The following is a 24,021-nucleotide window of genomic DNA, read 5'->3' on the forward strand; positions in this document are numbered from 1 at the left end:
AAATAAATAAGTATTAATTAATTATTTAAAAAATAAGGCTCAAAGGATTTCCGAAAGAAGTATTTCTGTATCCTATTAAGCCAACAAACCATGGGTTCAAGTACTACCTACAAAGTATTTTTCTTAAATTTATTGTGCATATCATGCCAAACTAATCTCTAAAACACTGCTTTCTGGGGTGCCTGGGTGGCTCAGTTGGTTAAGCATCCGACTTCAGTTCAGGTCATGATCTCATGGTTGGCGAATTCAAGCCCTGCATTAGGCTCTGTGCTGATAGCTAAGAGCCTGGAGCCTGTTTCCGATTCTGTGTCTCCCTGTCTTTCTGCCCTCCCATGTTCGTTCATTCTTTCTCTCTCTCAAAAACAAACATAAAAAAATAAAATAAAAAAAAAAAGGCACTGCTTTCTTTTCATCAGAAACTTCTCTATGCAATTCCTAAACTATCAAGTTCACACTCTTCTGTTTACCCTTTTAGATTCTTATCTTACATTTCCTACCCAACTTCTTTGCTCCCCAAAATGAACAGCCACACTAGCTAGCATCAGCCAATTTCAGTCTTCTCTTCATACCCATGCTACTTCTGCTTCCTTACATGTGGCCAGGTAACTCATCCCACAAGGCTACTCTTTCTCCTCCCACAATTTAAACACCTCTATATAATTATTCAAAGCCTGGCTCAATTCCCATTTCCTCCTTGAAGAATTCCTTCCCTACATGACCTCCACTGATTTCTTCACTCTTTAAACCCGAAAGAGGCTTAGAAATTCAAACCTCAACACAGAACACTATACTATTATCATTTATTGTTTTACAATAACTTTTGTAAGTTTCACTCTTCCCCACACTTAAATTGAAAGCAGAGGCAGCATCTGCTGAAATGTCATACATTTCTCTTGCTTTCCAACTGTGGTCAATAGAATAATGTTGAGCACCACAGATGCACAATAAATCAAAACACTTGCTAGTTAGGACCATGGCCAAATCCCCTGCAGAAGATCTTGAAAATCAAGCCCTGATTCATACATACAAAATCAGAAAGGCAGTACTACCACCCCACATGCCAAAAATAAAGAACAAGCATTCTATGGTAGTATGAATCCAAAATTTTATCAGAAACCAAATATGAACCCTTGCAATTCTAACACTGGAACTAAATGAGTTACTACATTTTGCCTCTCCTTTTTTAGCCCCACTTGATTTGGTTTTCATGAGACTATGTGTTTTATGGCAGATTAAGAAATGGATTACATTTATTGAGTATTGGTGGTTGTTTTTTTTTTTTAAAGCACACAAAATGGGTTCATTCTACCTAGGGAAAGGTAGGAAGACAAAGCACATTAAGACACTTAAATACAGGGGCACCTGGGTGGCTCAGTAAGTTAGGTGTCTGACTTCAGCTCAGGTCATGATCTTGCACTCCATGAGTTCAAGCCCCACACTGGGCTCTGTGCTGACAGTTCAGAGCCTGAAGCCTGCTTCAGATTCTGTGTCTCCCTCTCTCTGTCCCTCCCCCGCTTCTGTTCTCTCTCTCTCTCTCAAAACTAAATAAACATTTAAAAAAATTTTTAAAGGACACCTAAGTACAACTAAGGCAAACTTTTACAAGGTTAAATTTGAAAACTACCTGCAACACTGAGATGAACAGTTTTAGTTTTTTAAAGTCATTTTTAAAAAAAAATTTTTTTAACGGTTTTTATTTATTTTTGAGACAGGGAGAGACAGGGCATGAACAGGGGAGGGTCAGAGAGAGGGAGACACAGAATCTGAAACCGGCTCCAGGCTCTGAGCTGTCAGCACAGAGCCCGACGCGGGGCTCGAACTCACGGACCGCGAGATCATGACCTGAGCCGAAGTCGGCCGCTTAACTGACTGAGCCACCCAGGCGCCCCTAAAGTCATTTTTAATATCCATCTTGAAGGAGATGGCAGCTCTTTAAACTATGATAAAATGAGCCAATTAATCTTATTAGCAGAACTGTTTTGAAGACAATTACATGGTGGTACTTTAGACTCCTATGAAACATTTTAGTTTCTCTTACACAAAATCTCTCTTCAGAATAGAGTATATCTCACTTCTGACAGTAAAGTAGTATCTGATTTCCATGCCCAAAAGAGAAAGGTAACAGAACATTACGGCATTTTTTATACCAGTCTCAAAAGAATCACAAATTAGGTTTAAAAATTTTAAAGCTAGAATGGTCATTAAATATCATCTTACCCTAGTCCCTTCAACTCCTTTTTATATATAAGTAACTGAGGCAATGAAATTTAAGCCTTGTCAAGGTATTAATCCAGTGTTCTAACCAGAGATTTTTCCATTCTATTACAGTATCTTTTAAAATTATACAAAGACCATGAAAATCATCACCTGAAGTATGTAACAATGTTACATTAGCATTTCAAATCAAATCAAATGCATTTACCAATTTACACATTCAGTGTATTACAGGCACTTAATAAACACTTTTGGAATAAAATTAAGCACGCAGATCCAAGGAATTGTTCATTTTTTTGATTCATTATATCCTTAACAAAAATGTATATATATGATATAGTTAACTATATTGTTATTACTATTTTCATATTTCCATTCCAAGGAAAGAAAACAGAATCAGAAAAGTATAAGTTTTTAAAATATCTTATATACATAAACTTTTAGCAATCAAAACTTTTAAATTACATACCACTCAGCTCCAGAACACACCAGGGACTCAATATTTTACACTAATTACACATACACAGTCAATAAATGATCCTCCACTTGAAGGCTTGTTCATTCCAAAAGTTCACTACCAGGTTGGCTTGACTGGAAAATTCAGTCTACAAAATACTTAAATATAAAACCATTATTACTCTTTAAGCATCTGCCTCTACCTCCACCTCTCTACTGAGAGTGGCAGAAGCCTACTAAATCTTGGTGTAGATAAGGAGTTGATCAGCCCCAGTTCCAAACATCTATTGCTGCATAATTACCACTCCAATAAATTAGTGGCTTAAAATAACAATGATGATTATTTCTTCACAATTCTGCTATTTGGGCAGGACTCAGGAGGGGAATCTTGTCTCTGTTCCACGTCACATCTGCTGAAGCAGTTCAACTTGGCACTAGAAGATCTACTTTCAAGCTAGCAAGTTGATGTTGACTATGGGCTAGGAGTTCAGTCAGAACTGAAAGCCTTGGCTTTCTCATTGGACTATGTGGTATGGTCGCTGGGTTCTAAGAGGGGGAATCCAAATAAGGTCAAGCGTATCGCCTTTTATGACCTAACCTTGGAAATCACATAGCATCACTTCTATAGTTATAGTCCTGTCTAGATTCAAGAAGGCAACATGGACCCTACCTCTCAACGTGAGGAGTGTCGACATCTCATTATAGGATAGCAAATAGTGGCCATCCTGGAAAACACAAGTCTCCATGTCACCTTTTTGTAATTCTCCCCCTAGTGTGATCTCCTACTTCCAGGATTATTTCTTCTTAGTCTCCTTTGAAGGCTTTTTCTCCCTGACCTATTCTCAATCTAATCCTGTTCTCAATCCACTTACCAGTATTAATTTTAAGAAGCTACTAATCTTCTTTTTTTAATTTAATGTTTTTATTTATTTTTGAGACAGAGAGAGACAGAGCATGAGCAGGGGAGGAGCAGAGAGAGAGGGAGACACAGAATCTGAAGCAGGCTCCAGGCTCTGAGCTGTCAGCACAGAGCCCAACATGGGGCTCGAACCCACGGACTGTGAGATCATGACCTGAGCTGAAGTCGGATGCCCAACCGACTGAGCCAGCCTGCTGCCCCAAAAGCTACTACTCTTCTAATGGCATTCTTCTAAGAAGTTCAAACATCAATTTGTTTAATCTTAGAGATAACTCTCTAAGGTAGGTACTATTACTATCCTCATTTTACAGATAAGAAAACAGGTACAGAAAGGTCAGGTAACTTGTCCAATATCATAAAATAGTAAGGGATAAAGCTGAGAGATGTCATCCATTCCCAGGTCTAAACAGCCACACATAAAAGATGAAGATCCCCATAATAATTTGTGGTTATCTCCACCTATGGTGTCTTTCTGAAATACTAATTCATATTTCCAACTGCCTTCTGGACTTCTTCACCAGGATGTCTTACTAAAAACTTAAAATATAGATTTAAACAATGAATACATGATCCCTTCCCTCTGAAAGGGTCCTTCCTATTTTCTCTGTCACAGTTAATCAATCACCAACCACCTACTTTTCTAACTTCATAAATTTGGAATTAACTCCTCAGTAATCAAAATCTTTTGATTCTTCTTCCAAAATGTCTTCCCAAATTTCCTGCTTTCTCTGTCCCCACCGAATTAGGTCAGAATTTCACCTGCCTAGACAAGAACTATGCCTGGCAGGGTATGACTTCTATTTTACCAGCTAACAATTTCTTCCTCATTGAAGGCCATTCTTCACAGTAACATTAAAATTATCTGCCTCTCCACTCCTACCCGCCTCCAACAAAAGTCATGGCAGCCCCCATAGGCATGGCCTATGAGGCTTTCTCAAAGATTCCCCCAAACTGCCTCTGTGGTTCAAATGCCTTGCTATGAACCACCATTCCACATGCCTAAAACATGCATACACAGACCCAATCTCTTCTCAACTCAATGTTTTCCTGAACACAGCTCACCTTAAAAATTAGTCACTTCTCTCTCTGCCTTGGAATGCCCCCTTCTTCTGCTTGAGAAGTTTCTAGTCATCTATCAATACCCAGTTTATATGTCAATACTATATGAAAGCTTTCCTAATTATCCCAGGAAGAGATTGTGTACTTGTACTACACTGTATTATCTGTCAATATATATCTCCCTGTAATACTGCAATATAACAAATACATATATATGTATATAAAATATACATATTTAAAAAAATTTTTTTTAATGTTTATTTATTTTTCTTGAGAGACACAGAGACAGAATACAAGTGGGTTAGGGGCAGAGTGGGAGACACAGAATCTGAAGCAGGCTCCAGGCTCTGAGCTGTCAGCACAGAGCCTGATGCGGGGCTCGAACTCATGAGCTGTGAGATCATGACCTGAACCGAAGTCTGACACTCAACCGACTGAGCCACCCAGGCGCCCCTAAAATATACATATTTTAAGAAATATACATTTTAGTCTTTGTACTTAGCTCCTGACTATAGTTTCTAAAGCCTTTGTTTTTTCCTAAGTGAAAAATGTGCTAGAGGCATCTTTTGTTCTAATATTTGGTCTTTAGCTCTGGTTCCAGATGCAGAGCTCCTAAAACCCTTGTAATTTCTTGAGTGATGTGGTTGATAGGAGCATCTGACGTAGAGCACCTAAATCTTGGAATTTCCTGGGTGTCTTTTGTTCTACTGAAGCAACAGGGCTCCTGGATGGGGGCTGGTTGCCAGAAAGATCAAGCATGATTAGAAGCCCCTCTACTCCTGAATTAACTGAGTTAATAATTGGTTATTCCTAAGTGATAAAGCCTCTATAAAAATCTTTAAGAAATATCTAAAGTATGGGGTTCAGAGAACTTCCAGGTTGCTGAATACATCAAAGTGCTGGGAGGGTGGTGCACCCAGGGAGGGAATGAAAGTGCTATGCTCTTTCCTCTATACCTTGCCACATACATCTCTTCCATCTGGTTGTTCCCAAGTCACATCCCTTGGTAATAAACTCATAATCTAGTTTGTAAACTGTTTTCCTGAGTTCTGTGAGCTGTTCTAGCAAATTATCGAATCTGAGGAGGTGGTCATGAGAACCTCTAATTTACAGCTAGTTTGTTAGAAGCACAGGTAACAACCTGGACTGCCACTGGTATCTGAAGTGGTGGCATTCCTGTGGTACTGAGCCCTTAACTTGTGAGATCTGATGCTAACTCCAAGTAGACAGTGTCAGAATTGAACTGAACTGTAGAACACCCAGTCACTGTCTGCTGGAAAACTGCACTGTTGTGGGTAAAAGCTGTACACATCTGGGGTCAGAAATGAATAATTGAGACTAGTGATAGAGTGTTGAGAGAACAGAGTTCTTTTCCTTTCATTCCCCCAAGTAGGTTTTTAACTCAAACCGTCTTTTAACTCCAGTACTTGAAATGACTTCTGTCCTAGTACTCAATAATTGTTTGGGGAATAAACACATTTCATAAGATACACGATAATTAATTAATCGGTAGCCAGGTTCCACAAACACTTATCTAACAGCTAATATGGCTAAAACAAGAAGCATTTCAGCAGCGAGAAGGTAAAGGAGTGGTGCTTACTTGCATATCTCATGTTGACTTATATTTAGCTAGTTAATTGAACAAGAGAGATTTTTTACTACATTTAAATAACTTTTGTAACTTAGTTTCAAAATCCAAGAAACATAAATGTGTTTGTGTGCAAAAATGTGTTCTTGGCTATTTAAATTCTAATCTGGAGGTCAAAACAAACATTGTTACCATAGTTTAAATTACTTGACTTCAAACACAATTATCAAGATACCTACATTCACAGGAAAGAAAAAAGTCAAATTCTTAATCCTGGCATTTAGGACCTCCACAATTAAACCCCAAATTACCTTACATTCCACTCCTCTTCTTCATGCATGCTATACTCCAGCCAAAGTGGAACTCTTCCCCTTGCCTCAAGGATCTATACTTGCCTCCCTTTGTGTGTTGGCTTTTATTGTCTACTTTATTAGAAAGCCCCTCCATGCAGTTGCACAAACTCAAATCTAACAGATCCTTTATACATCATTCAAATGCCACCTCTTAATCCTTTCCCACTTCTAGAGGTAATCTTTCCATCTTCTCAACTCCTACAGCACTTTATCTTTGACGCCATTTACAACTTTGTTTCAAGTGTACATAGTTATGCATCTATATTCTCTCCTCATATTTAATAATAAGGGCAAGTTCTATATGTAATTAAACATTTCCCAAAGTATGCTCCATGGAATTCACAAAATTAACAAGCAGTAGAAAATATAACAATCTTTAATATATGGAGGTATGTTGTAAACCTGTAATGAAACAAAGTATGCCCATTTCCAAAACTTATTTGGCCTCTAAACCATTTGGGTTATTTTGCAGCACATCTCATAGGATTAATATTTCTATGGCATTCCTTTTGAGACATGCAGTCTCATTAATCTTGGCATCTTGTCTTGAACTTAACAGGAACTCAACAAACATTTGTTGAATGAATGGGTAATGGACCCTGGTTAACAAAGAACTCCTCCATAAAGGTAGCCTGCCCAAAAAGAAGACTCCAAGAATGACAGCAGAGAAAAACAGTAAGAGTACAATGTCCTCGGTAATGCAGTAAGAGAGGAATATCTGTGACAACAGAAGAAGAATTTACTACCTCAGCCACTTTTTATATGCAGAGGACATAATTAATCCAAACCACACAGGAATTCTTATTTACAATGCCCATCCTGAGGTAAACATGGAGATAGAACTTTTCAGCAAATCTGTCAAAAAGGGTTGAAACTATGAAGATATTCTGGTCAATTTCCAGGACACATGTTATTAAAATAACTGAAACATCTATTACTAAATCATATCCTGGAGTTTTATTTTGTTGTATGAGGGTGTTTACATGATAAGAGGAAGTCTCATAGGATCAACAATAAGACTTTAAAAGAAGGAGAGTTAACGCTTTATGAAATTTCATGGATTGAAAGCATAACTTTGTATTGATTTAACCTCATCTCCAATGTGGAAAAATGAAAGCAGAAACCAGGATGCATAAAAACAAAATATCCTGACTACATCCTGACCTGTTTCCTACAGTTCTCTAGCTATGTCTAAAAAACGGGAAGAGAAAAAGACCCTCCCTAACATGTCCTACAATCTAGATCCTATGGTAGTAGCAACAGGAAACGGCAGCGATGACTGGGGTTTGTTTTTTGTCTTCCTCCTCACTCAAAAGCAGAGAGACCAACTTTTCACTTAGGGGTGAAAGCTTACTCAAGAGTGGAGTCCACTGCAGGGCTGAAAAGATAAATACATTTCTTAATCATAACTATTAACATTTAATTGTAACTTTTAACACAATATGCTTTTAATTTTGATGAAGCAAGAAGAGAAAGTCACATGAATTAAGATCTATGCATGTGTAAGGCTGTCCTATGAACCCTGTGGCCACAGGACTAGTCTGCCATCACTGATCAGTTAAGTGAATGTTACCAGCTGTACATAAGGAGTCACTCAGTTAAGTTAAATCCTAATTTGGTTTAACTACTTTACTAAATGGCATGACCCTAGAAAGCAAATATAAATATTTACTATCCCCCCCCCCAAATATATATATATGTATTTCTCTACCTCCTCCCCTCTACCCCAGGAGGGGAAGGAGGGCAGAAATCAAATATATTTTAAAGTTAGGGGACTCATGTGGTCAAACATTTAAAGAAAAATAGATATAAGATGGTCCAAAACACAACTGGAAACGTCAAGCAGGATTAAGTCACAGGTTAATGCCTTATGAATCATGTAACAGAATAACAGTTTTCTGTTAACAGTATTTCATAAGTATATTAAAGATCTCAACTTCATGAACAGTTTTCTACCTTTATGAGACGTGAAAAATAAAACACGAAACTACAGAACTATTTAGTATCTTGCCCAGGAACATACAATAAAAGCTTTTAGCAAAGGAGTGTCTTCCTGCTCCTGAATCAATCAATAAACAGATGGCACAATTATGAAATTTGAGAAGTTAATATAATCTACCTCCCAACACTTATATCTGAGAACATACAATTAATATTTCCAAATTCTCTCTTGTAATTCTCTCTCTTCACTCACAAATTACTATTTATTAGCTATTATAACAATAATATATGTTATTCCTCTCAACAAAACCATGATCTATCCAGGAGCTGAAAGAAATCCAAAATATAGTAACAGTAACATATGAAAAGTTCCCAATTGTTGCAAAAACTGTGGCCAAATTTCAAGCCCAAACTGCTGACTCTGAAGCAGAAAATCCAATCTTCACTTGCGGAGAAATTCTCTATTGTCAACTACAGTCGTCGCAATTATTATACTTTTGCTGTGAAAGACGAGCACACACAAAAAGGGCCTTTCCTTCCTTTTTCGTTACATCTGTTTTCACTTCTTTCACAAAAGGAGAGCCTTTATAACGTTTCATTGTTTGGCGATCCAGTTAGAATTTCCTATTCTGTTCATCTCAAACATCACAGCTTCTTACATTGGATTTCACTAAATTAAATTTTAAGTTTTAGAGAGTGAAAACGCTCAAGGAAAGAAAACACAATAGAATGCTCATTGTCTCAGGCACTAAGGATTCTCTAGCTAGCAGTTAGGTGGTTTTATAACACATTTAAATTCCTTGAGACCCGAACACTGATGTTTAGTTTCGCTCCCCCCGCCCCCCTTCAGTCTGAAGGGCTAAGTGGGCCTTTATTGTCCTAAAAAGCATTTCAGCCTCTTCGAACGTAAGGTAAGGGGAAACTGGCAGGCACCTGAGTGCCACTCGTAACGTTCACTAATGGAATAATTTTAATGACTCAACAGCGAGAAGCCCCCAGTCGGCCCAGTCTCAGGTGGCCCCCTTAGAATGTTATCAGAGGATCCAAGCGACAAGACGGGAGACTCGCCCAACCCGGGGCTCCCGGCTGCTCTCTCCGCGCCCTGAGCCAGCCTTTCCCACTTCTCATCCCCAGTACATCTTCCAACGCCCAAACCTCCGACGCTCCCCTCCAGCCCCGCGGACAAAACCATCCCTCCTCCTTTCCGATTCCGGGCTCCCTTCCCTGCCCACCTCCCCACCCAGGTCCCCAAGCCACCCCTCCCCCATTGCACGCTCCGCCCGCGCGGCCCCCAGAGCCGCCACCCCACCCCTCGCCTTTCCCACCTTTCCTCCCAGGGCCGCGCCCGCGCCTCCGCCCGCCCGCCCGCCCACCTCGCGGCCCGCACTCCGGGCCTGCCACTCCCCGGGGAGCCGCCGAGACTCACCTCGAAGAGCTCGGCCGTCGTAGCCATCCCGGCCGGCTGAGAGGCTCGCCTCGCACTGGAAGCCGTCTCCTCTTCACATGCTGCGCCTCAGCGGCGCCGCGCACAGCCCCCTGCTCGGCTCGCCAGCTCTGGCTCCCGGCCGCCGCGGGCTCCCCCACTCCCCACAGAGCCCAGGCGGGGCGGGAGGGCGGCCATGAAGCGAAGGCGCAGACGCCTGTCAGCTGCCTCCCGGCGCCGCCCGCGCCGCTCCCATTGTCACCGCCTCATACGCCGGAAGTGGAGCTGCGCGCGCCCGGTTGGCTGTCGGAAGGGGCCGGCGAGGGAAGCCGGCAGCCGGCGAACCGCAGAGAGGCTCGTCGCCTGGGCGAGTGAGGAAGTGTGATCCTTGCGGGCCACCGTCCCGGAAGTGGACGGTAGAGGAAGAAAGCAGTGGGTTGGTGGGGAGGAATGTTTCTCGAGATTCTAGGTGAGGAGTCACAGAACTTTCGTGGCGTGTGTTGACAGGACGGACTCAGAGGTTTTAGTCACTTCACCAGAAGGAGCCAGCGTCTCTGCAGAGCCCGACCTGTTTGTGGTGAGGCAGAAGGTGGCTCAGGTTGAGTGAGCCCCGGGTCTTCTGGTAGAAGTCCATCCATCTGAGAAAGCCAGTCCTTTTTCCGTAGAGACCTTAGGGATCAGCTGATGCTTTAGTGGCTTAATGGCCCAGCGGGCAGTGTGGCTCATAAGCCGCGAGCCGGGAACTCCATTTTGTGGCACCGTCAGATTCTCCAGGTAAATGCAGGTCTGAATTCTCAGAGGTGTTGGATCGGAGGAATGGATGATGTATTGTAGTTTGGGGATGTGTCTTTGGTCCGCCACCTTGGGCAATTTACTTAACTTCCGTTTCATCTGTTAAATGAAAATCTTAATACTACTACTTAATAGTGTTGTGAGAATTAAATGAGTTGATGCTTGGCACACATTAAGCATTATGTGTTCTACAATATTGTTATTACTTTCTCTTAAAATAATTCCACGTGCTTAGGATTGAGATGGAGATGACCAAAGGAAAGAAAGGAAACTTACTGAGCACTAAACAGGTTTCACGTTTTTCTTTGGTTGATAAAGATCATTCAAGGACATTATAACTCATTCTTCCGGAAACTCTTTGCTGATCATTAAAAGACTTATTTTAGAAATTTTTAGAAATTTTCAGATGGATTGTTGATGGAAATTGAGAAAGTACAAAAAATTGAAGCGTATTCACTTTTTCTTAGATGGTGTGAGCCGATCTGGCCCCACTTTTAGCATTTGCCACATTTTATCAAAAGAGCTCTGTGATGAGAATTATACAATAACTCATTGTAAGATATAGGTGGCAGTTCTGTGACCTATGACCTTTTATTCTCAGTGGCTATGGACGTTTCTTTCTTGCCAACATTGTTACTCTTCCCTGGGGAAAGCTCTGGAGGGAGGTAGCATAGCCCTGAATTGCAGATAAAGATGCTTGTGATTTTAAATGAAAGTGGTTGGCAACGTGGATATGAAAAATTCCCTCCTGGCAACCTAAACATTTGTTTTGTTCCTGAGGGCGTCAGAGTTATAGTTTACCATTTCCCCCTAATATACCTGGCTTACTTTGTTGTTGCTGTACCTCAAGCAAGGAGTTTAATAGTATTCATTGGTACGGTTAATCAGCCTCACTGGTTTATCCAAGAACTTAGATATTACCTTGAGTATCCGTATTTCTGCCACTCTCCTCCTCCTCACAGGTAACTCTCTTATGTTTGTTGCTACCCTTTTATTTCTGTGTTTGTCTATGCATTTTTCAAATTACACAATTAAGTGTGCTATAGACTTCATTTCCTTTCTCTACATTTGCCAGACTTCTCAGCACTATTTTAAAGAAACGTCCATGTTACTTTATGTTCATGCAGAGCAGCTCTGCCCAATAGAATTTTCTGCAGTAATGGACATGAGAAGTGTTCTAAATCTGTGCTGTTTAATATTGTAGCCACTAGCCACATGTAGCTATTGTGCTTTTGAAATGTGGCTATTGTAACTGAGGAACTCAATCTCGTTTAATTTTAATTTAAGTTTAAATAGTCACACGTGGCTAGTGGCTCCTGTTTTGGACAGTGCAGATTTAGCCCATTGCTCTGTTGTACCCTGTGGTCTACATCCTCCATATTTTACCTGTATCCTTCCCTTAATGATGATACCCTGGGTTGCTTCCAACTCAGCCATCCAGAATAGTGATGCAGTAGATAGCCTCAAAAGGTCCATAGGACATATCTTTGCTGATTTTGACTAAAGATTGCCAAATAATTAGCTCCTCGGAATACTTTAACAGTCAACACTCTTCTCATCAGCAGTGAGCAAAGGTTCCTATATCTCCATTCCATCCCAACATTTATTCCAGTTTTTGCCAATATTGGTGTAAAGGATATCTTATTTTCATTTGCATTTCACTGTGTAGCAATGATTGTTAGCCCTTTGGATTTCCTCTTCTGTGGATTGCTTGTACATATCCTTTGTCCATTTTATCTTTGAGAGTTGCTGTTTGTTTTCCTGTTAATTTGCACGAGTTCATTGTGTATTCTTGACATTAGGCCTATGTCATTTCTAGCTACGATAGATATTTTCTCTCATTTTGTCGTTTTCAACTTTATCCCTTGGTTAAATAGAAACCACTAATTTTATTACTATCACAGTAGTACTTTGGGGATTTTGTAGAAGTTTTTCTCTACCCTTATTTCACAAGCTATATTCTTAAATTATCTTCTCTTAACTTTATCATTTTGCTTGTCATGTTTAGATCTTTAATCCATCTTCAGGTGTGGTGTTAATAGAGGAATCCCCTTATATTTTTCTCTATTGTGTGGGCCAGTTTTCCTGCATATGTTTAGTATATTTTTTCAATATATATATTTTTCATTGATTTCTGGGATTATTGATAGTTGATATGTCTCCCATATAAATATTGGTTTGTTTCAGTTCTATTACTTTATTTGCCTATTCTTGCCCCAGTACCATACTGTATTTATATCTGTGGCTTTGTAGCTTATCTTAATATCTCACAGAGATGAGATTTTTTTTTTAATGCTTATAAAAATAAATTCCTTAAAGAAGTCATGGTTGTTTTCAGAAGATTTTTCTCATTGTACTTAGGAATTTCAGAAGAAAAATTCAGATATGTTTGGGTGGGCTTTTCAACATCTCTGTGGAGGCCGTAAGTTTTATTATTTTCAGTTTTCTGATTCCTTGGAACTGATGTAAACATAAATGCTCCGGCATATTACCCATATGTATGCCAAAGGATAATGGCTATCATTTAAGATTTTTAAAAGCAGATGACCTTTCCTGTATGTGGTTACTTTTTCCCAAAACAAAACTTGGTCTAAATTCTGATTTAGAAGTTTACTGTCCAGATACACAGTAATGGCATCAGCTTAAGTATGGCTTAGGTTGTTATTGTACTCTATGATTATAGGGCCAAGGTCTGAGTCCTATTTTAGAAAAGGTATAGAATAAATCTGAAATGATAGGTTGAGTTATCCAACAAAAATATTTATTGAGCACATATCAAGGCATTATATACACTCCCAGATTAACTTCTTATCTGTACATTCAATATTGAGATTCTTACACTTAAGAAGGACTTTAATTATCCTCTAGATAACCAGAGGATAAGACACTGGGCTAGAGTTTAGTTCAAAATTCTCAACCTTTCTCATCCAGAGACTCAGAGAAAGAAAGGGCATTCTTTCTAAGCCATTACTGGAGAGCTAATTCTTTTCCTTTCTCAATCAAAAAAGTGCATCAGAATATAAGTGAGTGAGGTTCATTAATATATAAATAACTTTGAATACATTCTTATTTTTCTTCTTAAAAATTATTAGTAAACATCAATAACTTATTAGTGGTATTCGTGCAAAAAAATATTTTGGCTAAGTTTGTTCTTGATCTTGGTGAGAATTGCTTATATATTCTTTAGCTGCCCCTTTATTTTACAAATAAGAAAATAGATTTAGGAAAGTGGGTGATTTACACAGAAGTTAATAGCCAATAAATGACTTTATTCTGGACATTAGAGTGGAGGGAAAAAGAGTAGGAAAAGTACATTTTCTTTTAAACTGTAACATATCATTCTGCAAATGAACAAAAGCATCTTCTAGTCTTTTTCCTGCCAAAAGGATAAATTAGTAACTTACTATTAAGTCTAGGACATGCAAACCATAAAAGATTATTCAGTTTTTATTATTTTTATTATCTCATAATATCTTTCAGGGCCATAGAGATAAGCAGTTTTATTACTAAAATGTTCTTATGTTTTAAGGAGTTGGCAAGAAGACTCAGGGTATTTTGCTATTCACTATTAGTTGAGTAGAATAGAACATTCCTTTTACATTTGTATCATCTCAACTAGTGAATCCAAAGTTGTGGAGGGTTAAATTGAACCTGCTAAGATGGAATCAGAAAAAAAGTCCTTATAGATGCCTAAAATGCATGCAAGTATGCGTACCTGGCTGACCAAGTAGGAATCTGAGTGGCCAAGAGACTAGAATTTTGAATTAGAACTGTGTGCTATGCCTATTTAAAAAATTAAATTGAACTATGTTCAGTAATAAATGACTTTATAATTTGAGATAATATGCGAACAGTTACATAACTGTTACACAAAAGTTGTTACAGTAGAAATTTAACATGGAATATATTTTTTTGGTTATGGTTTTTGTGGATATGTGTATGTATTTGTTATCGTGTGTTTTGTTATTACGGTTAGCCTTGTGTTTTAGGGTTTTTTTTCTATTTTTATTTTCCTTGGAAGAACCATTCATAATATTTTTGTTTCCACAATAAAGACGGTATCCAACTGTTGAAAAACGAGCCAAAGTCTTCAATGGAGCAAGTTATGTGCCTATTCCTGAAGATGGTCCCTTTCTTAAAGCACTACTCTTTGAACTTAGATTATTGGATGATGATGAGGACTTCATAGAGAGTCGTGATAGCTGTTCACACATCAATAAAACATCCGTCTATGGGCTCCTCATAGGAGGTGGAGAACTCTGGCCAGTTGTTGCTTTTCTGAAGAATAACATGATATATGCTTGTGTTCCACTAGTTGAACAAACTTTATCCCCTCATCCACCGTTAATTAGCATTAGTGGAATTTCACAAGGCTTTGAACTTCTTTTTGGAGTACAGGATTTTCTTTCCTTGAGTCAAAAAAATGACACTGAGCTAAATACAAAATTGAACCAATTACCTGATTTGCTTCTACAAGCTTGTCCATTTGGAACTTTGTTGGATGCCAATTTACAGAATTCATTGGATAGTATTAATTTTGCTTCTGTGACTCATTCACAAAAACAGCCAGCCTGGAAAGTTGGAACATACAAAGGAAAACCACAAGTTTCTATTTCTATCACCGAAAAGGTAAAATCCATGCAATACGATAAACAGGATATAGCAGATACATGGCAGGTCGTTGGAACTGTCACTTGCAAGGTAAGATTTCCTCTCATACTTGTTTTATCTTACCATTTAACACGTACGGAGAAAAGTAAAATTTTCTGACTTTATTTTACATTGTTATATGACATTCTTGATTTTTCTCATAAACAGCAGTCATTAAATGTTAGATTTGTGTGAAATTTTGTAACATTACCTTTTTGCATTCCTTATGAATTGTATTAGTTATATATTGCTGCATATTGATTTGCCTCATTATCCCCCAAATAAACATTTATTATCCTCATAGTGTTCTATGGGTTAAGACTTCAGGAACAGCTTAGATGGGAACTTCTAGCATGAAGTCCATCATGAGATCACAGTCAAGATTGCAGCTAGAGCTATAGTCACCTGAAGGTTTGATTGGGGCTGGAAAATCTACTTGCAAGGTGGCTAACTCACATGGCTAGCAAATTGTTGGTGGGAGGGTTCTGTTCCTTTCCATGTGGACTTCTCAGTAGGCTATTTAAAAATCTTCTCACAACTTGGTAACTAGCTTCCTATAGATCAAATGAGAGATCAGATGAGGGAGACAGAGAAACAGAAAGAAGATGCAGGTAGAAGCTATCCTTTTTATTACCTAAGCTGAGGTCGATGACATTACTTCCACCACTTTGTTCATTAGGAAAAGGTCACTAAGTCCAGTCCACATTCAAGGCAACTAGAATTAAGCTCCATCTTTTGAAGAGCAATGTCAAAGAATTTGTGAAAATATTTTAAAACCATCATACCTATTTTCCATTTTCTCTAAAAAGGATGAAATTGACAAATCTCTGACTTAATATCTAAAACCATTTTGAAGGGCTCTTGTATTATTTAAACAAGTTGGTAGGTTAATGTAGGGTTCTCTGGTTTAAGGTTAGAAAATAGGAAATGACAATAGAAATAATACTATTATCACTTTGGGATCCCTGGGTGGCTCGGTCCAGTTAAGTGTCTCAATTGTTGATTCTGGCTCAGGTCATGATCTCACAGTTATGATATCAAGCCCCATATTGGGTACCACTGGGCGTGGAGTCTGGTTAAGGTTCTCTCTCTCCCTCTCCCTCTGCCCCTCCGCTGCTTGTGCTTGCTTGTGCGCTGTCTCAAAAAAAAAAAAAAAAAAAAAAATCAGGTAAGTTCTAGGTCCCTTCTGTGTTTTATAATTCCTGATTAAAAGTTCAAATTTATTGGGGCGCCTGGGTGGCGCAGTCGGTTAAGCGTCCGACTTCAGCCAGGTCACGATCTCGCGGTCTGTGAGTTTGAGCCCCGCGTCGGGCTCTGGGCTGATGGCTCAGAGCCTGGAGCCTGTTTCTGATTCTGTGTCTCCCTCTCTCTCTGCCCCTCCCCCGTTCATGCTCTGTCTCTCTCTGTCCCAAAAATAAATAAACGTTGAAAAAAAAATTTTAAAAATAAATAAATAAATAAAAGTTCAAATTTATATATGCCAGGTTTGTTTAAAAGATAGTATTCACGTTTCATCTAGAATTTCCTCATTTAATAGTAAAAGACTGATGATCTGATATTTTAAATGACTAGGTGGCAGATAATCCATTGGTGGTTTTCGTAGTGGTTGCAATTTTCCAATCCCTTTAAGAATATTAGACTGTTAGGGGGTGCCTGGGTGGCTCAGTCAGTTAAGCATCAGACTTCAACTCAGGTCATGATCTCACTACCTGTGAGTTCAAGCCCTGCAACAGACTCTGTGCTGACAGCTCAGAGCCTGGAGTCTGCTTCAGATTCTGTCTCCATCTCTCTCTGCCACTCCCCTGCGTGTGCTCTCTCTCTCTCAAAAATAAACATTTAAAAAAATTAAAAAAAAAAGAATATTAGATTGTTAGGATATTAGACTAATAAGCACAAACTGAATATTTAAACATTGTAATAGTATTTGCTATTAATATTTGCTCATTTTATTATCTCCATAAATATCAAAAAAAAACTTTTTTTTTTTTTGGTTCCTGCTAGTTCACATATAGAGAGTGAAGTAGCAGATGGTTTAAAAGTCAAAACACTAAAATATTTAAGTTTTGTGGTAATATTATTAGGCATTTTTTTTTTCCAAACGTGATAGACATTATTGTAACTGTTACCAAAAGACCTTTATGAGGTACTAATTATATGTGGTACTGTTCATAATGCCTGCCTGCTCTCTAAGTGCTTACATTGTATTGCAGATGTATTCTTGAATTCACACATATGTCAAGCAGTAGATAAAAGCATAAAAAAGTGAAGCATGTCATATTAGAATGGAAAACAAAGGTGGGGTCCACAACTAGAAAAAGATACCTAATCAGTAAGCATTTTTTGAGTGTCTCTTATACATAGCAATGTGCTAGGCACTAGAAATACAAAGAAAGATATAACAATTTTTGCTTTCAAAGAACTTAAAGCTTCAAGAGGGAAACAAACAGGACACAAATACCTATGGGGGTGGGCAGTTATTGCATGATGCAGACTATGTATATGATAGTAGAACTAGCTGCTTGCATTTGAAGCTGAGCATTATACCTGCTGGGTTCTACTGACTCTTAAAATACTTGTTCATATCTAGCCAAACAAAACGTATCAATAAGCCTTTATGGCCCAATTGGCTAGTTTTAATTGGGGGCTTTAATAGAGGGAAATGTCAAGTTAGAGTTGAGATAGAAAGGAAGAACCTGATTACCATGAACATATAGGTAAGGTGTATCATTCTGGTTGGGTCAGATAAAGAGCCATTAGGGGTACCTAGGTGGCTCATTCAATTAAGCGTCCAACTCTTGATTTCAGCGTAGGTCGTGATCTCACAGTCCTGAGATCAAGCCCTACATCATGCTCCACGTTGAGCGTGGAGCTTGCTTAAGATTCTCTCCCTCTCCTTCTGTACCTCCCCTGCTTGCACTCCCTCACATGTACTCACACGCTCTCTCTCTCAAAAAAAAAAAAAAAAAAAAATTACAAGTTTTAGGGGAGTAAAGGTATTTAATATAGGATTTAGGGCTTACTGAAAATAATAGTTAATTTAAAACATCATGAAAGTGTGAAAAATGATTTTGAATTCTGTGAAGCTCATACCAGATGGAAGAGGAGTTGAGAGAATAAAAGTTTCTGATCTTCTGGCTGCAGCCTTCCAGAAATAGTCACTGATGACTGTGGTCTGGAGAAGTTAAAATTTGCAGGAGATGCCACCATGTTAACAGCCTTGAAGAAATTCATGGAAAGGACTGCAAAGTGCTACATCTGGCCAGCACAGCCTTAAAGCAGGAGCTGAGGGAGAGGTCTGTGAAGCTGTCATATCTGGCTTCCATAACCTTCCCAAAACACTGGCTTCCCAGCTTCAGGGTAGAAAATGATTAAAGAGGTAGATTGGGAGCCAAACAATGAAAGACTTAAAAGTAATGCAAAACTGAGGGGGAACTATTGAAACACCTTGAGCATGGATACAATATATTTAAAGTTCTGTTTTGTTAAGATAGCTCTGGAGGGTGGATTGATTAGAGGAAAGCAAATCTAGGGACTTAAAATAGCTTTTTAAGGGTTTACAGGCCTTTAGGAAGTCTCTCCTAGTCTCTGGCTTGGAATCTGAGTATGATAGAACGACTAACCAGAACACAGAAAGCAAGAGCAATACCTTGAAAAGTGAGTTAAGCTGTGAGAAATGACTTAGATAAACTCAGAAAAGCCTCACCCAGAAGACGTATGCTTCTAAGATCTTGGTAATATCTGTTTCTGTTTTCATTGCAGTGTGACTTAGAAGGAATCATGCCTAATGTTACCATCAGCTTGAGTCTCCCCACCAATGGGTCTCCACTTCAGGATATTCTAGTTCATCCTTGTGTGACTTCTCTTGACTCTGCCATTCTGACTTCTAGTAGCATTGATGCAATGGATGATTCTGCATTTAGCGGACCTTACAAATTTCCACTCACACCTCCCTTAGAGTCATTTAACTTATGCTACTATACTTCCCAGGTAAGCAATCTTGGCAAAGTTGAGACTTTGCCAATCTTCATGTTTATGAATTATTGTAAACAAATCATTCATACTTTTGGCCCACGTGAGAACTTTTGATTATTTATTTACCAGATAATAATTGATGAATGAAGATGAAGATTCAGTTCTTTGAATAGGATGCCTCTTTTCTCTGGTGTCTGTTACAGCACTGAATTGTTTTCAAAGTCATGGGAGTTATTTTTTTTTAATGCTTCCTAATAAGGATTCCATGAACATAAGATAGATCCTACTATGATGTAGTCATGATTTGAATCATGAACATAAAATACCTGTAATCTCAGGCAACTGTCGTTACAAATACATAATACTATTTTCAAAGGTTGCTTATTGAATAACTGCTGTGCCAGACACTGTCCTAGGCATGTTACATGTGTTTTCTCCAGTACTTTTAAAACCTTTAACGTAGGTATTATTAGCCCCATTTTACAGATGAAGAGAGTCTCAGAGAAGTTAAATGACATGCCCAGGGTCATATAACTGGTAAATAACAGAGCTTAGATTTGAACCCACACTTTCCACACTCTAAAACCTAACCTTCTTTTTACTATACCATTTGTCTCTTGTCCTAATTGTGAATCAGTAGATTAAAAAAACCTACTCTGGGAATGCAAGCTGGTGCAGCCACTCTGGAAAACAGTATGGAGGTTCCTCAAAAAACTAAAAATAGAACTACCCTACAACTACCCTACCTACAACAAGCAATTGCACTACTAGGCATTTATCCACAGGAAACAGGTGTGCTGTTTCGAAGGGACACATGCACCCCAATGTTTATAGCAGCACTATCAATAATAGCCAAAGTATGGAAAGAGCCCAAATGTCCATCGATGGATGAATGGATCAAGAAGATATGGTATATATAGACAATGGAGTATTACTCGGCAATCAGAAAGAATGAAATCTTGCCATTTGCAACTACATGGATGGAACTGGAGGGTATTACACTAAGTGAAATTAGAGAAAGACAAAAATCATATGACTTCACTCATATGAGGACTTTATGAGACAAAACAGATGAACATAAGGGAAGGGAAACAATATAAAAACAGGGAGGGGGACAAAACAGAAGAGACTTATAAATATGGGGAACAAACTGAGGGCTACTGGAGGAGGTGTAGGAGGGGGGATGGGCTAAACGGGTAAGGGGCACTAAGGAATCTACTCCTGAAATCATTGTTGCACTATATGCTAACTAATTTGGATATAAATTTAAAAAAATAAAAAATAAAATAAATTTAAAAAAAGAAAGTAGAGGCAACCAAAAAAAAAAAAAAAAAAACCCTACTCAAGCTAGCTTACATAAAAGGAATTTATTTTGATAATGCAAGAAGCAGTCTTGTCATTCAAGGATAAAAAGCATACCTAGCCTGTACTAGGAATAGAACCAGAAAATGAAAATTAAAGTCATTCTGTACCAAGGTCTACACTATCTGTCTCATCTCTGCTTCTCAGTTTCCTCTTCCAACCTGATTTCTCTGCTTCCACATGACCTATAGCTCTAAGTTATACTACATAAATAGAGTCTACTTATTACTTTAAATATACTAGAAGAATGATTGGCTCATCCAGCCTACAGATAGTTTCTCCTCCAATTGGTTGTTGGTAATCAACTGAGTAAGCTACTGCTGAGCCAAAGGGTGTTGAAGTCCTGCTGTCATAGGACAGCAGGAGCTGTGAGGAGGCATCAGTGAGCAATATGTCTAGCGCATGTCTTATGTTGCAGGTCATAGAGAACCTGGAGGAGGGGAAGCTGGATGAGTAAGAGGAAAAACGATGTATTGCATACCTTGTAAGGCACCTTTCTCATCACTGGAAATAGGAAAAATTCCTACCTTTAGAACAAATATAGCTCCATCATCTATTATCAAAACAGTTTGGAGTAATCTGTATATAATAACTACTGCAAGGCCTTTTTCTCAATCGTTGGTATTTTAGATCCATTAACCTAGGAATTATACAAAAATTTGTTTATGTTTGTTTCCAGGTCCCTGTTCCACCGATTTTGGGTTTTTATCAAATGAAAGAGGAAGAAATACAAGTAAAAATAACAGTTAATTTAAAACTTCATGAAAGTGTGAAAAATAATTTTGAGTTCTGTGAAGCTCATATACCTTTTTATAATAGGTAGGAATAAAACGTGATGCCATGATTTCTGCCTTTCTTAGTACATTCCCACTGCCCTACAATAAATTATTTGTCTTTGTTTTTTACCTTATTTTTAAGATCTAAAAATTTTATTTTATTCAAATGAATCCTGATTCTGAATCGAAACTTAGTCATATAAATAATCTCTTTAAGAGACTTGTTTAAGACATTGTTTAAGAGATTAACCTAGTTTAATCTCTAAACTTGCTAGTAAATATAAATTTAAAAGCAGTGTAGCTTCTTTAGGGATTATTTCACTCCTGGCTTTATTTCTAGCAATTTCTCTGTGCTGTACGTACAAGTCAACCCAACTATCAGCTACCTGGTGAATTAAGCCAATCATATCATAAGATTACATTGTCATCAGTTCTGTTTTTATTTGTTCTACAGTATAGTTCTTTTCACAGGATGCCAAAATCATAGTTTTAATGCTATGTCAATCTATATAACTGTATTAATACATGCTATATGATTTTATAGTTGTTTTTAGAATTAATAATGAAATGCATATCCTCACCAAAAATGTTTATTGTGTTTCTGGTGTTTTTTGAGGTATAATATTCGTTATTTGTTCTACTTTATTCTGCAAACTTGAATACAGATCTGCTTTGTATGTTATAATAAATAACACTAGCAAGATTTGACTTAGATCTCTTAAAACTTTTCTATTTACGATCACTTGTTCTTTCAGTTATGTCCTTTTCTTTTTTAAAGGGGTCCAATCACACATGTGGAATACAAAGTGAGTTTTGGCCAGCTTGAAGTATTTCGAGAGAAAAGCTCATTGGTCTGGATTATTGGTAAGCTTCTATTTATTAACTTTTTTTCATTCATTTGTTGTAGAATAAAATAGTTAAAATTGTTAAATAGTTAAAATAGTTGATTGGTAGGGGCACCTGGGTGGCTCAGTGACTAGTTAAGTATCTGACTTCAGCCCAGGTCATGATCTCACAGTTTGTGAGTTCGAGCCCCACATCGAGGTCTGTGCTGACAGTTGAGAACCTGGATGGAGCCTGCTTCAAATTCTGTGTCTCCCTCGCTCTTAGCCCCTCCCCTGCTCACACTCTGTCTCTCTCTCCTTCAAAAATAAATAAACATTAAACCAATTTTCTAAATAAAAATAAATAAATAATAAAATAAAATAGTCAGTTGGTGCATTTGTGTTCTTAGGACAGAAGTTCCCCAAATCAATGGAAATTAATCTTTCTGGAACTGTAACTTTTGGAGCCAAGAGTCATGAGAAGCAGTCATTTGATGAGATTTGCATTGGAGGTACAGCATATTTAAAGGTAAATACATTTATATGGCTCACCACATTAGAAAACTTTCATTTCTTTTTAAAGTTTAAATACATCTAATTGATTTTTAACATTTTCTAGCCATTTTTTGTTGGAGAAACTTCTTGTCTGCGCTAAGTCCTTTTTAAGATTTTTTTGTGCAATTTCTATTTAGTATTAGTCACTTTCTGTTTCACTTCATATGTAACAAATTTTAAGGTGAAACACTTAACTATAACTTTAACACATCAAATAAACCAAGTTCTATCTACCCAGCTCTTAGTTATCACATTCAACATTTGTATACAAAAAATATAAGATGTAGCCCTTGACCTCTGGGATTTTCCACCAATACATGTCAATAATTGATCAATGCTAACTGCTTTTGGTATTTGAAGGAAACAGTGAGCACTTCTGACCAAAGTGGTCAAGGAAAGTTTTGCAGTAGAGATGGAGTTTAAGCAAAACTCTGAGGCCCAGATAAACATGAAAATGAAGCTTTGAAGATTGATGAACATTTATATAGGTAAATAAATGACTTAATCAAAGGAATGAATGGTAACAGCATGCTTAGGGGCCGTGCTAGAGACAGTAGTAACACATAAGGTTGGATAAGTGATTTAGGTCTAGATTATAGCTTTGGAGGGTTTGCATTCTAACTTTTATTCTTTGTTAGAAAATGTTATACTTTTTTTGAATATGGGAGTGGTTGGTCTTTCAGAAAACAATACTTTAAGAAGATCAATCTGGAATGGATGTGAAAGGGAGGTAGAAAAAAATAATGAAACTTGAGAGAGAGGAACTATTTTTTAGCTATATTAGTATTCCTGATGAAAGGTAGTAAGTTAATGATGCTGAAGGTCACAGAAAGAGAGACTGCTGGACAAGCTGTGATAAAGGTAAAGTATTCGTCACTAATTAAATATAGAAACAAGAAATGGTTTTAAGCCCAAGATTAAAAAAAGAAAAATGTGGCTTAAATCACACTTGAAACTCCAAGAGGGCAGAGACCATGTGAGTGTCATACATTCATTGTTTTATCACCAACATCTAGTTCATTCTCTACCACATAAATATTTGATGAAGGATGAATATATTTAGAAGAAAGTACTAATATGGAGAAAGTTGGGAGAGAGTGGGTTTCATATCATGTATGTTGCTTGTAATAGCAACAT

At 38.0% G+C, this 24,021-nt stretch overlaps 2 protein-coding genes across 7 annotated transcripts in view; one reads left to right on the forward strand and one right to left on the reverse strand.

Annotated features, from left to right (window-relative positions):
• The window catches only part of EXOC5 (exocyst complex component 5), a 55,915-nt gene extending 45,735 nt beyond the window's left edge, over positions 1–10,180 (reverse strand). Inside the window, exon 1 of the mRNA XM_040477248.1 lies at positions 9,957–10,180. Within this exon, the coding sequence (XP_040333182.1) occupies positions 9,957–9,983 (27 nt within the window). The 5' untranslated portion in view covers positions 9,984–10,180. The remainder of the gene's footprint in view (positions 1–9,956) is intronic.
• Positions 10,181–10,339: 159 nt separating this feature from the next.
• AP5M1 (adaptor related protein complex 5 subunit mu 1) overlaps positions 10,340–24,021 on the forward strand; it is a 29,682-nt gene continuing 16,000 nt past the window's right edge. For all 6 annotated transcript variants that reach the window (XR_005790910.1, XR_005790911.1, XM_040477249.1 and 3 more), the window contains exons 1-6: positions 10,340–10,727; positions 14,801–15,446; positions 19,155–19,382; positions 21,409–21,548; positions 22,284–22,369; positions 22,740–22,858. Coding sequence is in view for 4 of the 6 variants with exons in the window: in XM_040477249.1 (XP_040333183.1) it covers positions 10,654–10,727; positions 14,801–15,446; positions 19,155–19,382; positions 21,409–21,548; positions 22,284–22,369; positions 22,740–22,858 (1,293 nt within the window). In the remaining 2 variants the exon portion in view is untranslated. The remainder of the gene's footprint in view (positions 10,728–14,800; positions 15,447–19,154; positions 19,383–21,408; positions 21,549–22,283; positions 22,370–22,739; positions 22,859–24,021) is intronic.

Source organism: Herpailurus yagouaroundi, unplaced genomic scaffold, assembly GCF_014898765.1.
Source record: "Herpailurus yagouaroundi ecotype Mexico unplaced genomic scaffold, PumYag 141, whole genome shotgun sequence".
NCBI classification, from domain to species: Eukaryota; Metazoa; Chordata; class Mammalia; order Carnivora; family Felidae; genus Herpailurus; species Herpailurus yagouaroundi.